The sequence below is a fragment of the Sphaerulina musiva genome (assembly GCF_000320565.1).
Source record: "Sphaerulina musiva SO2202 unplaced genomic scaffold SEPMUscaffold_3, whole genome shotgun sequence".
NCBI classification, from domain to species: Eukaryota; Fungi; Ascomycota; class Dothideomycetes; order Mycosphaerellales; family Mycosphaerellaceae; genus Sphaerulina; species Sphaerulina musiva.
In genome coordinates, this window is record NW_016017385.1 from 725,144 (window position 1) to 738,116 (window position 12,973).

The following is a 12,973-nucleotide window of genomic DNA, read 5'->3' on the forward strand; positions in this document are numbered from 1 at the left end:
TACGATAAGAAGAACAGGCTCCTGGAACACAATACCTACCTTGCCTTACCTTACCTTACTCACCTTTTTTTCATCGGACTCTGACAAGATCTACCGGGATTCATCATCGATTCATCGTCTGGTTTCTAGAAAGAACGATTATTCTGGAAGACGAAAAAAGTCCCCCTCGGAACAAATTTCGAACTTGCCCGAGAACTCATTGGAATCGATTACCATTCAAATCCAATTCAGCAAGTACAGTCGCCGCGCTCTTGAAAAGACATTCACTCTGGTGGTGGTGGTTGTTGTGGTTGTTGTCATTATCCGAACAGCAGAGGCCAAACCAAACAGAATATATCAAATCTTCAAGGAGGAAGTTCACTTTTTTTTTACGATCAACAACTTGCCTTTCTCGCACCAATACCAAATCAATCAATACAAGACAAGAAAAAAAAGGGAAGAAGACAAAAACAAACAACAACAACATCAACATCAAAACCATGACCCACCACCGCATGGGTTTCACCCCATCATCATCTTCATCATCTTCAACCTCCTCCTCCTCCTCCTCCTCCTCCACTACCAACCCTTCCGCAACCACCAAAAAACCCCCTCAAAGAGCCTGTCTCGGCGGAATGGTAATCACTCCTTGTGAGAAATGCACGATTAGAACGTATGTATCCCTCTCTCTCTCCCTCTCTCTCTCTCTCTGTCCTATCCTATCCAACATCATTTTTACCCTTACCCTTAGCCTATTCCCACTTTTACTTCTTCCCTTTCCTTCTTCAGATTGTATCGAATACCACGTCCCTAATGAGAAAAAAAAAAAATACCAAAAGAAAACTGAGATTTTTTTAGGACATTGAAATGTCGCAATTGCAACGGAAATATGTTTGTGAGAAATACTTTGAGGACTTGTCCTGGGTGTGGATTGTGTGGTGGTAGTGGTGGGATTGTTGGTGGGAATCTTGATGGTAATGGTGATGATGATGGTGATGATCAGAGTAAAAGCCGGGGGAGGAAGGATAGTGGAGTTGGATTGTGAAGGGGGTGATTTGATTGGTTGGTTGGTTGGTTGATGAGGGAGGAGGAAGGTATTTGTCTTTTGGTGTTTCGTGTACGACGGGATGGACGGACGGGAGGATGGGATGGGATGGGATATGGTATATCTGTTGTGACATCCGTAATAGATCTAGAAGGTACCTATGATTGATGCCTAGGTAGGTTGGGTACAGAGTGAACTGAATTTCATAATGCCCGGCCCAAAAAAATAGGTAGGTATGCTGACTCCAATGCTTTCTTTTTTTGTCAAATAGGTATGTAACAGTCATATTTGTAACACTTACAAATCTCTGGATAGGTACCTTCAATATCTTCCCCTTCGACTACATTACTTGAACTGATCTTCAGTAACACCCTTACCCATGGCGCTAGTGCTGCTGATTCCACCTTGCACCATTTGTAACAAACCATCGACATAATTGGCTCCCGACCATTTCTGGTGCTTGACCACCTCGCAGCCCTCTTCCATCTCAGGTTCTTGCACAATCTCGCCATAGGCACGCATGCCACGTGCTGCGTATTGCTTCGAGAAGCGGTCCGCAATCAGCGCAGTCTGGTGGAGACCGGCGAGTGTGATGAATTGCCAGCAGTAGCCGAGGCTTGCGAGACGGCTGATGTACGTCTCTTGGTCTGCGGGCTGCATGGCCGCCTTCCAGTTGAATGAAGGCGAGAGGTTGTATGCGAGTCTAGATTACTTCATGTTAGCTGCTGCTGTTTTATGATGGCTGCATGATTGGATAAAATACGATGAGGGAGGTAACAAAGCAAAAAAAGAAAAGAAAAAGAACATACTTCTGCTCGGGGAATGCGGCGTGGACTCCATCAGCAAACTCCTTGGCCTGCGCGTAATCAGGCAGTTTGCTCTCCATCCAAATCAAATCCGCATAAGGAGCATATGCAACAGCACGCATGACGGCGCACTGCGTTCCACCTTGGTATCGGTAGTAGCCCTCACGAGTCCGTGGAGCGTCCCAGTCAAAGTGCACATCGACGCCCGTCAGACCCTTGGCAATGGCACGAGCCTCTGCGTTACTCTTGCCCTTGGCCTGCTTGTTGAACTCGTCAATCAGGCCTTGCTTGTTCACGTGCACGCCAGCGTTGATGGTGTCGGCCACAGCCTCGTGGAAGAGCTTCAGACCGGCTTGGGCAGTCCACGCATCCTCAATGGCCTGGAGAGCCGGTCCGTCCTTGCCAGCTTGCTCAGCTGCATACATGAGGTCTCCGAGTGGCTGGAGAGCCGGGTTGGTGGATCCAAGCACGTACGCGTGATCGCGATGATCGATAGTCGATGTGATGAGAGTGGCCGCTTCCGAATCCGTTCGAGCGACAGCGAGGAGATCGACGCCCATGATGTCTGCTTGAGCACGAATGGCCACGAGCCGGTTAATGTGCTCACTCACGGGGACGAGAACCTTGCCAGCCATGTGTCCGCACTTCTTGGTACCAGGCATTTGATCCTCAATGTGAATGCCAGCGGCACCCTTCTCCACGAAGAGCTTGGTGAGCTTCATCACAGCAGTCAGACCACCGTGTCCGGTGTCAGCATCAGCGACAATGGGTCGGAGGTAATCGACGTTGTTGAGCTTCGATCGCTCGCTCGGTGGGGTGCTGAGGCGCTCTTCGCGCTGCTTGCGGTCGTGGAACAATTGAGCCATGAAAAGGTGGTTCACCTTGTTGGGAACAGTGGTATATGGGTAATCTGCAAGATCTGGACCGGGCTCGTCTGAGCTGGATGCCGTGCTCGACGATTGCCACCCCGAAACGTAGACGGTGTCAATGTACTTGGCCATCTGAGTCACCATCACCGGGTCGAGACAACCATATGTTGCTGATGCGGTTTTTTCCTGTGTGTGTGAGTGCGGTTTAGCATGGATGGTCCTCAATGTCTATTGTATATGTAGGTACGTTATTGACTGACCTGGAAACGACCTTCGACCAGCTTCCACAGCTTCTTCGCCTGGACATTGCTGGGGTATTCAATCTTGATCGTTCCACGCTTGGAGACGATTTGCTCGGCAGTGTAGGCTCTGCGAGTGTACCTCCATCTTGAGTCTGACCACCATTGCTGCACCTCCTTCACCTCCTGCTCAAAGGCTTGCTGCTCAGCGTCTCCCGACATGGCTCCTGAGATGGGCGGATCGACTGAAATGGGTTGCAGGACAGAAGCGACTGACGAAGCAATCTTCTTCAAAGTATCCGCCAGCGTGTCGATTGTAGCTGCTCGTGCTGAGGATGCGAGATACCAGCTGGGAGTGGTCTTACAGCGAGAATGTAGCGGGAACGAGGAAAATGATCAATGGAACTACAGCAGGCAGAGAGGGGGAATCTGGTTTGACATTATGTCACAACCGACGAAAGCTCGTGGTAGGTATATATGAGAGACACAGCTTCTGGTAAACGCCTACGCCGGCATTCCCGATCTCGCCCGGCCTATTGATGCTCTTTCGCCGGTCGTCCAGACGCACCAGTGGCCATTGTGAGTGGTGAAAAGCGTTTGTTCTCGCCGAGGAAGCATTTCTCACATGCCGTGGCCCAAAGGCCTCGGATGAAGGGAGCATCGTGAGTGGACCAAAGAAAGGTGAAGGTTAAGTGCACAAGCCGCTAGACCTTTGAGATTCTGGGGCTGGTCGATCAAGTCCCGAGGTTGTTCATCCTCAAACCCTTGTTGGTTGCCGTGTGCTCATCACGTGCTCCATGACTGGTGAACGATTTGAGCCTTCCAGCCGAGCGGAGCACAGTCAGCAGTAAAAAATGATGATGCAGTGCACAAAAGGCCGCAGGACCTGGTAGGTACATAGGTATATATACCTTATGTATACACATTTATATGTAGGAGGTAGCTGTGAAGAGCGAGCTCCTCCGAAGTCGTCGTCGCCGCCATTGTCGTCATATCGAAATATTCTGGTCAGGGAATTGGCCTGCTTGTGGGTATCTTCGTGTGGCCTCATCTTCTTCTTGGCCTCACTACTCGGTGAAGACGTGTCGACAGTGCACTCGGTCCACTCTGATGCAGACGACAAATGGCTTTTGATAATTGAAGGCGACGGCGATAGTGGGACGAGGTGGGACGAGCAGGGGAGGGAGAGGGAGGGGACACAATCCCTTGACAATTGCGGCAGATGTAGTAAGGCCATATATTCACTTACATTACGACCTAACTCGTAGTCTCGTACAATAGAAGTAGGAGGAGGTAGCCGGAGAGAGCTGAGCGGCTGAGACACAAACCACTAGAAGCCCGTCTTACTCTTCGCTCGTGTTCTTCCTCATCTCTGGAAGCGCCAAGCTTCTCCCGTCCCGTCCTTGCCGATGAACAAATGCCTGTCACGCCATGTTGTTTATCCATCACACTTATCCGCCCTATCAGCTCTGCACATGTATACCACGCGACAGGCCGACAGCAACACCATGACCAGGCCACGATCCATCGCCTTCATCGCCCGCCCGCCCGCCTGAGGCCTACACTCGGCCTGTTGTTCCATTGGCCTCGACAGCATATACTTCTCTCTACTGCGAGATACCTAGTTCTACCCACTGCAAGCAATATGTACTGTACCGCTCTAGGAGGTATACCTCTCGCCAAATGCCAAATGGACCTCGTCATCGAGAGCGACCCGGCGGCATCTGCATGAGGCCTGGAGACCACTACCGCTCCCGCTCGCTAGTCACTAGCCGCCAAAAGGCTTGTTTTGCTACATTTTTCTTCCCGCTCTCCCCTCTGCCAGCGGTGTAGCTTCAATGTCGGCTGGGGTAAGGTAGCCAGGCAGGCAGGCAAGTTGGTCAGTCGGTAGATAGAGGTGCCTGTAGGTAGGCAGGTAGGCAGGTACATGAGGTATAGGTATGGTAAGCACCTGCTGGCTCTTACTGCTGAACTTTACCTCTGCTTCCCCAGACGAGGCTTGCTTCGCTGGGCTTCCATCTACCTGTACCTTATGCTGTGAGTTATCTAGCTCCGTCCATGCAGCAACCATTCTGCCTCTTCTCTTCTGCAGCACCAGGGCCTGCCGGCTATTATCTACTATTATAGGTAGTATGACGGCACGACCACTTGCTTTCTCCATCTTTTCACCTTGACTGATCAATCATTCATTGGAATAGTTCTAGACCTCAAGGGACTGCCACCCGGGTTGGGTCCTCATGACCAGCAGTCCAATGATGGAGAGCAAATACAAGACAACTGCCAAGGAATGTGTGGCCCTAGATGAGAACAGACGCGAGTCGTACATGACCGTGGAACATCCACTGTCACCGACTTCCACCAATTCCGATAGCATATCCATTTTCTCGAGACCATCACGAGAAATATACCCCCGGCACAGTCGAGACTCCAGAGACCGTGCTCTTCACCATGATTCGTCGAGAGCTTCATCGACCAATGCTGTGGGAGGTGTGGTTGCCACCATGGAGCGAACCTGGACTCAAGGCACTGCTGGCACCACTGGCACCCAGGATTTGGCCTTCGAAGTGGACTTTGAAGAGGACGACACATCAAATCCTCGAAATTGGTCGCTCCTCTACAAAGCCTTCGTGATCCTGGTCTTCAGTGTTAGCACCACAACTACTGTCCTCTTCTCGACGTCCTATACGAGCGCAATACCTGGCATGGTTGCCGAATTCCATTTGACAGAAAGCGAGGGTATTTCGGGTGTCACCACGTATCTGCTTGGCATGGCCACCGGCAGTGTCGTTCTCGCGCCATTGAGTGAGATGTATGGGAGGAGGCCCATCTACCTGATCACCATGGCACTGTTTGCGATCCTCGCTGTGCCATGCGCAGTCGCACAGAATATTGGCACAATCCTGGCAGCGAGATTCTTCGTTGCTTTCTGTGCCGCCGCCATGATCAGCAATGCGCCCGGCACCGTCAACGACATAGTGGACGAGGACAACAGAGCCCTGGCATTCTCGGTCTGGAGTATAGGCCCAATGAATGGGCCCGTGATAGGTCCTCTTGTCGGTGGTTTTGTTTTCCAGTATCTAGGCTGGAGGTATGACTGTCCTATGTTCACTTCTCAGCTACATGCCTGCAACACTTTGCTGACATATATAAATGTAACGTTGTAGATGGACGAACTGGGTCGTGGTCATCGCCGGCGGTGTCGCGTGGATAGCCGTCGCCATCGTGCCTGAGACGTACACACCTTCATTATTACGAAAGAAGGCAGCAAAGCGTAGAAAAGACACGGGAAACGATAAGTACTGGAGTCGGTACGACGACAAGCTCAGCTTCTTACCCTTGCTGAAGGTCAACCTCACCAGACCTTTTGTCTTGGCGGTCACGGAACCAATCTGCATCTTTTGGGATGTCTATATCGCACTCGTTTACGGCATCCTCTACATGTGCTTCGTGGCATATCCCATTGTATTTCGCGACCTCCGAGGCTGGAACCCCAGTTTCACGGGCCTTTCTTTCCTTGGCACAGGCGTCGGGTCGATGATTGTGATTGTATGCGAGCCCCTCCTTCGCCGTATGATCAACGCCCACAAGCACGATCCGGAGACTGGTCGCCCTTTCCCAGAAGCCATGGTCAGCGTCGTATGTATTGCTTCAATTCTCGTCCCCATCGGTCAAATCATCTTTTCCTGGACCTGCACGCCCGACAAAGCTCATTGGGTGGTGCCCATCTTAGCTGGGATCCCCTTTGGAGCGGGAAATGCTGGAGTCTTCATCTATGCCTCCAACTACCTGGTGCAGAGTTATGACATATATGCCGCATCTGCATTGGCCGGCAATGCAGTTCTCCGATCCGTCATGGGAGCCACGCTGCCTCTGGCGGGACCCTCGCTCTATTCCACACTGGGGCCCAACTGGGCCGGAACGCTTCTCGGTTTGCTGGAAGTGGTGTGCATTCCCATACCATTCGTATTCTACTACTACGGACATAGAATCAGGGAGAAGTCTGTGTTGATTAAAGAAATGGCAGAAGAGCAACGCCAGCGAGACGCAAAGCAGAAACGGGCAGCTGACAGGCTGGCGAGGCGTAAGGAGGCAGAAGCTCATGCGGGTGCGGCGGCCAAGGAGACCAAGGCCGGACTGGAGAAAGACATTGAAAAAGGATTCGATTGCGGGAAGTAGTTGGGCTTACTGACTGTCCAGAGGATAGAGGTGAACGAGAGCATTACATGGGACAGTTTGGGCACAGTAGAACGGGGACAGAAAACATCACCAAATACAGGCTAATGACCAGATTATGTTTGCCTGTCTAGGACTCTAGTCGAAGAGTACAGAGACACACAGTGTGCTCTTGTTAGCAACATTGTTTCTCGACCATTCCACGCCACTTCACTCGTTCGGTCTGGGCGCTGTGTTGACTACCGGGTTTGAGAGGCGCTACCTAGTACTGGTACTGTGATGGCTCGGGTCACAATCGGGTGGAATGCATACCTACCAGGTAGATAGTAGGAGGTAGTGTCGTTGGCTTGCATAGGCGACGTTGTATGCCGATTGCCGTTTTGCTTGTTGGAGAAACATCAAGTCCGATATCGGCGTGTCATATGAGGTTACGAGATCCCCACCTCGTCGGCCTTGGCGCGTTCGCGGCAACCGGCAGCCGACCCGATCCGTAGAGTGGGGTATGGTGTACACTGACTACTGACTACCTAGGTTATCACTGCATTGTGGTGGCCATTGAATGCATTGATCGAGGAAAAAGAAGCCGTTACAACGAAGAGGCACAAGTTACGCAGCACTCAGAAATCAGAACCTCCGAACTCATAAGCCTAACGCTGCATGAATCCCACATTTGCCGCCATCCGTAAAACTTCAACTCCTCCTGTATCAGCAATCAAAAGACATCTCCTCCATCGCAGCAACAACACCACATTCCCTTCCCAGAGATTGCACCACCACCACCATCACCACCACCAGCATCAAAAAATGGCCGCCTCAGAAACCCGTTCCGAACTCCAAAAAACTTTCCAAGGCAGACCCGCTGCACAACACATCAGCGGTTGGGATGACCTATGGAAAAAATCTCTCACGCCCTGGGATCGCGCTGGTCCTTCGCAGGCTTTACGAGATGCTATTCTCTCCCAGAATCAAAATCTTTTCGGTTCACCTATTAAGAAACTCGCCAAAACGACGACGACGACTGGTCAGCAGCAGCAGCAGCAGCAGCAGCAGCAGCAGCAGCAGCAGCAGCAGCAGCAGCGCAAAAAAGCTCTTGTACCAGGTTGTGGTCGTGGCTACGATGTATTATCTCTCGCGTCTCTTGGATACGATACGTTTGGTCTCGACGGGTCAGAAAATGCGATTCTAGCAGCTCGAAAACTTGAAGCAGAAGAAATCTCTTGCGAATCTGATGCCTATCGCCTTAGAGACCCTCTTATCGGAAAGGGAAAAATCCAATTTATTATTGGAGATTTTTTTCGAGAGGATTTTCTTGCTGCTATCTCGACTACGACGACTACGCACGGCGATAGCACCAGCAACGACACGGTTCTACCGACAACAGACGAAAAATTCGATCTCATATTCGATTATACATTCCTCTGCGCTTTACCTCGCGAACTCCGACCGACATGGGCCAAACGTATGAGTGAATTGCTCGCTCCCGAAGGATTTCTCGTCTGTCTGGAATGGCCTTTGCAGAAATCTCCGAAAGAGGGTGGGCCGCCGCATGGGTTGTCTGCGGAGTTGTATGAGGAACTTTTGCGGAAGCCGGGACAGGAGGTCGAGTGTGATGATGATGATGATGATGGGGAGGGGTATATTGTTGTTTCTGCGGGGGATTCTACTACTAGTAGTAGTGGTGGTGACGACGGAAGGGCGAAAAATGCACTGGTCCGGTTGGAGCGTTATCGACCGAGTAGGACGCATGAGGCGGGTAAAGACTCGGATTATATTTCAATTTGGAAGAGGGCTGGAAATTGAACTGCGCAGAATGGCCTTTTGCTTCAATTCTGGATTAGCTACCTACCTCTACGAAAGCTCTAGTACCTAGTAGTATATGGGATCAGACTGTATCACGACTCCGCTAACAGTCCTCTCTGGTCCCCAAACATTCTGTGAAAGGCCATGGGTGCATCTTGTCGGACTTTCGGAGATTGCTGTGTCAGTGCTCGTCGATATACAAGTGGGCTGGGACAATGTGCGCCTCAATTTCCAAGAACTTAGGTACCAGGTATGTCCTATCTAACACTCAGCTCACCTCCGAGCTACCGCATCGCAGGCAGAACCTTTTGCCCAGGTGATGGAAATGGACGAGTCTAAGAGCGACCCTAATCGAAAACGCCTTTCCTCAGCTCCTTGCGCATGATCAACAGCGCGAACAAGAACGGAAATGCCCAGCAAAACGCCGCAATCACATTGCTTGCGGTCGGATAAGACTTCTCTTCCGGCCACACTTGCACCGCTTGAATCAAGCTTCCATCATCCGTAGGAAATTCCACCACCTCCGTTATGTACTCAAACTTTCCCTCCTCGCGGAACTTGCCAAACATGAACGCCGCCTTGAGACCCACGTACGCCAGCCAAATGGACCACAAGACCGCCTTTGTCCACTCACTGCTCTTGAGCTGCGCTTTGGACAATTTGTTCAAAAGGCTCAGGATGTTTTCGACGAGCGTGATGACCAACGTAGCAGCACACAGACCCCCCGTGAGCCAGGGAAACCACAAAAAGCGCTCCGCCTTTTCGGGGATGTACGTGTCTCTCTTGTCAAAATCGCCAGGACCTCCCATTTGAAATTTCTGAGGGCTTTCAAGCTCGGCAAGTGCCCAGACGCCAATACAGGCCAGGTTCATTTGGAGACCCCACCAGAAGAAGAGAAGGAAGCTTTGGTGCTGCGTTCGTGCCCATGCGTCGTCCAATGCCTTTTTGAGCTGTTCCCGGGTGGTCTCGGGCATGGCTGTTTGGCTTGACGATGGAGTGGTGTGGCGTTGACTTCAGAGTGCGAAGTTGACTTCAGAAGAGGACACGTATAATGTGATATTGATGTTTTATGATTCTGCCTCGGAAAGCAGATATATGCTGTCAAAAAGAGTGAGATGTCGGAGAGGAGAAGGACGTGCAGGGTGATTTATCATTGACAGGTGGAAGGGGAATCCCTTGCAAGGCAGGAGCCTTGAGGTAGGAACTTGGCGATAGGAGCCATCGAGGGAGGCGCGTATGATGCAGTCGTGTCTTCTTAGCTGGCTCTATGCAGATTCACTTGAGATGTTCTGTAACAACGCAAAAAGGAGAGGACTCTTCAACGCACCTGTTACCTTGACGAGATGAAGAGATGGAGTCATGGGATGGCAGGTTACCTCTGCCGTTGAGTATGTTTGACGGACCTCATTGCGACGGGAAACACGACTCTCTCGTCTTCTGAATAACACCGTACGGCACTGCGGCCCCAAAGGCAACAGGCGATCGAGCCGAATCAGCCTCCATAAAGACGACAGGAGCCAATACCCGTCCCCTAATGTAACCAACGCGGCGCGTTCTCCAAATCAGAGAATTCATCCATCATATCAAACCCAGTGTCGAGTGGTGCAGACGAGTTGCATGCCGCGTGATCCAAGCTCAGTAGGTGAACTCTTCGGCGTGCATATCAATTCTCGGTGCAGCTACAGATTCGACAGCAGTAATCGCCTCGCGGATCCTGGCCAACAAATTTGTAGGACCACAAGTAGCCACGAGCACGCTTTCAGTTTCCGTGAGCCCCTCGACAGCTTTTCCCAATAACAAATTCATATCTGGCCGACCGAACCCAGCCACGGCACTCAAGCTTGTCCCGAATGCATTGTTCGTGGCAATGGAAGACCGCACAGATGATATGTGTTTGTCGCTCCACTTCTCCATATCCGCCATCACGCTCGGAGAAGTGGGTGACATAGTCAAGAAACTTGAATCATAGCTCTTCTCCCGCGCCTCACGTCGTTCAAGCACAGGGGTGGTGACAAACAAATTGACACTGATGCGCGGATGTGCTTGAAGTTCTGCCAACTCGTTTGCGAACCACTGCAGCGCTTCTGCGTGCCGAACGACCCAGATGAAGTCAAGACTTTGATAGACTCCAGGCGCCCTAGACTGTCTCGCCCAATCTAACGCCAGAGCAATCGTAAACGTGGCACCACTTCCGCCTGCTATGAAAACAAGTTTCTGGTATCCTGTCAAGTTGGGAACCTGTCCGTAAGGACCGTCCACGGAAGCCCGGAACTTGCCTCGCGGGAATTGGCAGGCGTGTTCATGCAGTGCTTTGGAAAAGCCGTCGCGTGCTTTGATCACAAATTCCATAGGATCGGTCGATACGAGTGTGAATGGATGTCTCTGGAAAGATTTCACACCAGGAATCCAAACGAACGCGTGAGAACCAGGTCGAGCTCGAATTCCCCGATGCATTGTGACCCTGGTTGCCCCATGCGCAAGTGCCGTCAACGTGCAATGGTTTCCAACGCCGTAGTAGAACCACCGAGAGATCCGTAGAGATTGATCCACAAACCACAAGCCAGCAGCGCAGATGGTAACGATGAGTGCTTTGCCTGCAAGTTCAGGCCGATGCAGACCAACAGCTACCAGTATCGTGGCAGCAAGGATTTGATGTGAAGCATAGAAAAGCTCATACATCCGTCTCCGTAGTGCGCCGATAGCTGTCACGAAAAGACATAGCAGTGCTAGCGCCGCCACGATGCCTGCTGCTTGAGAGGGTGTTCTGAGGACATAAAGTGCATGGGCTTTTGCAAGACCAGCAATGTATGTGACTGCGTGGAGGACCGTGAAGAGTACGACCGTGTACCCAGTGCACCGATGCAGGACATTCAAGCTGTCGAAGGAATATCCAGCCAGTGGGGAAAGTGGCGTGTTTTTCAGTCCAAGGAAAACTGTGAGGCAGATGTTGCACAGTGCCAACCAGCCGAAGCGTCTCGCTAGTATTGTAATAATAGGGGCCTTATCTGGCCGGTCATAGAACGATAAGGTGGCATTGATGCCTGTATACACCAGGACAAGAAGGACCTTGGCGGGGGATACAGTGACACATCCAAGCACTTTGTCTGAACAGATTCTTCGTGATACAAGTGACAAACTTCGGGTCGCCAATTGTGCGGTACTGGAGCTCCTCGATAGCCTGTCTAGAAGGATATGCGTCCAGTGTGCTGCGATGAAGATGCCGATGAGAGTACCAATCGCAGCTCCAAAGTATTTGGCGGTATCATAGTTCTTGGTGTCCCATATCGCGAAGAGAGCGTGTAATGCCTGCTCGGGATGCGCCGGCGCAGCAGACTGGTTTGCTGCTTGGGACATGGTGTACCTGCGAGATGAGAGATTGAGAGAAGGGGAACGGGGATGAATATATGCACGAAATGGTCTGGTGCGGACTTTGAGCTCAAATTCTCAAAACTCACCTGACGAGTTACCTGGTAGTACCATATGATCCCAACGATCGGGTAGGTATGCCATCACAAGGATGAGGATCTCAGTCTCAGAGGAGAGCTATCCTGTGGTGCCTCAATCCGGGAAAGAGGCCAACGTTTGACAAAGAGCCCAGCGTTGATAAAGAGACCAGCATTGTTATTGCTGAAGCCCTCACTGCCAATTCTTCGAGGCGTCTTGATGGAACAGCCGCAGACCGCGGTGTGATGAGCTATGCTCACTGCGTTATCTGGCGTCCGAGCGACCATTGACAAACGGAGGCACTCGACTGATCCTACAGCTGGCAATGTGATATCAGCCACAAGCAGGAAGCTTCTGTTTCAGATTGTCGAGACGCATGGTATAATCAAAGCCCGGAGACATCTTCGAGAGGTTGTCTATGAAAGAAAGGTAACATAGAGCGGCTGAGTCAGTGGCGTCCAGCTCCATTTCTGCCGGCTGCGAAGAGCCACTGCATTCTACGCTACGTTTGGCGGACTTGAAGCTTCGGATCCTGCAACGACAACAGATGCTTGTCTGCATGACATACTGACCCGACTTCGCTTGGAAACCAGGGCGGTGCGATAAGAAAGAGGATGT

At 51.4% G+C, this 12,973-nt stretch overlaps 5 protein-coding genes across 5 annotated transcripts; 2 read left to right on the top strand and 3 right to left on the bottom strand.

Annotated features, from left to right (window-relative positions):
• Positions 1-1,150: 1,150 nt before the first annotated feature.
• SEPMUDRAFT_147989 (isocitrate lyase and phosphorylmutase) lies at positions 1,151-4,173 on the bottom strand. Its single transcript, XM_016904632.1, has 3 exons — positions 2,960-4,173; positions 1,834-2,885; positions 1,151-1,727 (listed from the first exon to the last, which is right to left on the bottom strand). The coding sequence occupies exons 1-3, from the start codon at positions 3,158-3,160 to the stop codon at positions 1,370-1,372; spliced, it is 1,611 nt and encodes a 536-aa protein (XP_016762304.1). The 5' UTR covers positions 3,161-4,173; the 3' UTR covers positions 1,151-1,369.
• An 826-nt stretch (positions 4,174-4,999) lies between these two features.
• Positions 5,000-7,232, top strand: SEPMUDRAFT_147990 (MFS general substrate transporter). Its single transcript, XM_016904633.1, has 2 exons — positions 5,000-6,026; positions 6,103-7,232. The coding sequence occupies exons 1-2, from the start codon at positions 5,176-5,178 to the stop codon at positions 7,112-7,114; spliced, it is 1,863 nt and encodes a 620-aa protein (XP_016762305.1). The 5' UTR covers positions 5,000-5,175; the 3' UTR covers positions 7,115-7,232.
• Positions 7,233-7,768: 536 nt separating this feature from the next.
• Positions 7,769-9,008, top strand: SEPMUDRAFT_162375 (S-adenosyl-L-methionine-dependent methyltransferase; the record flags this gene model as incomplete). The annotated part of the gene is made up of 3 exons (XM_016908000.1): positions 7,769-7,793; positions 7,929-8,715; positions 8,788-9,008. 3 exons carry the CDS (start codon positions 7,769-7,771, stop codon positions 8,909-8,911), a joined length of 936 nt encoding a protein of 311 aa, XP_016762306.1. The 3' UTR covers positions 8,912-9,008.
• A 250-nt stretch (positions 9,009-9,258) lies between these two features.
• Positions 9,259-9,885, bottom strand: SEPMUDRAFT_115471 (uncharacterized protein; the record flags this gene model as incomplete). The annotated part of the gene is made up of 1 exon (XM_016901164.1): positions 9,259-9,885. One exon carries the CDS (start codon positions 9,883-9,885, stop codon positions 9,259-9,261), a length of 627 nt encoding a protein of 208 aa, XP_016762307.1.
• A 465-nt stretch (positions 9,886-10,350) lies between these two features.
• SEPMUDRAFT_162376 (Ferric_reduct-domain-containing protein) lies at positions 10,351-12,265 on the bottom strand (the record flags this gene model as incomplete). Its single annotated transcript, XM_016908001.1, has 2 exons — positions 10,351-10,719; positions 10,900-12,265. The coding sequence occupies 2 exons, from the start codon at positions 12,263-12,265 to the stop codon at positions 10,547-10,549; spliced, it is 1,539 nt and encodes a 512-aa protein (XP_016762308.1). The 3' UTR covers positions 10,351-10,546.
• Between the last annotated feature and the right edge of the window lie 708 nt (positions 12,266-12,973).

Excerpts from the sequence above, each read along its gene's own strand:
- SEPMUDRAFT_147989 (XM_016904632.1), bottom strand. The coding sequence starts at position 3,160 with ATGTCGGGAGACGCTGAGCAGCAAGCCTTTGAGCAGGAGGTGAAGGAG. Across the intron at positions 2,886-2,959 it reads TGGTCGAAGGTCGTTTCCAG|GAAAAAACCGCATCAGCAAC; the intron begins GTCAGTCAATAA and ends TCACACACACAG. Across the intron at positions 1,728-1,833 it reads GCCGCATTCCCCGAGCAGAA|ACTCGCATACAACCTCTCGC; the intron begins GTATGTTCTTTT and ends GAAGTAATCTAG.
- SEPMUDRAFT_147990 (XM_016904633.1), top strand. The coding sequence starts at position 5,176 with ATGACCAGCAGTCCAATGATGGAGAGCAAATACAAGACAACTGCCAAG. Across the intron at positions 6,027-6,102 it reads TTCCAGTATCTAGGCTGGAG|ATGGACGAACTGGGTCGTGG; the intron begins GTATGACTGTCC and ends GTAACGTTGTAG.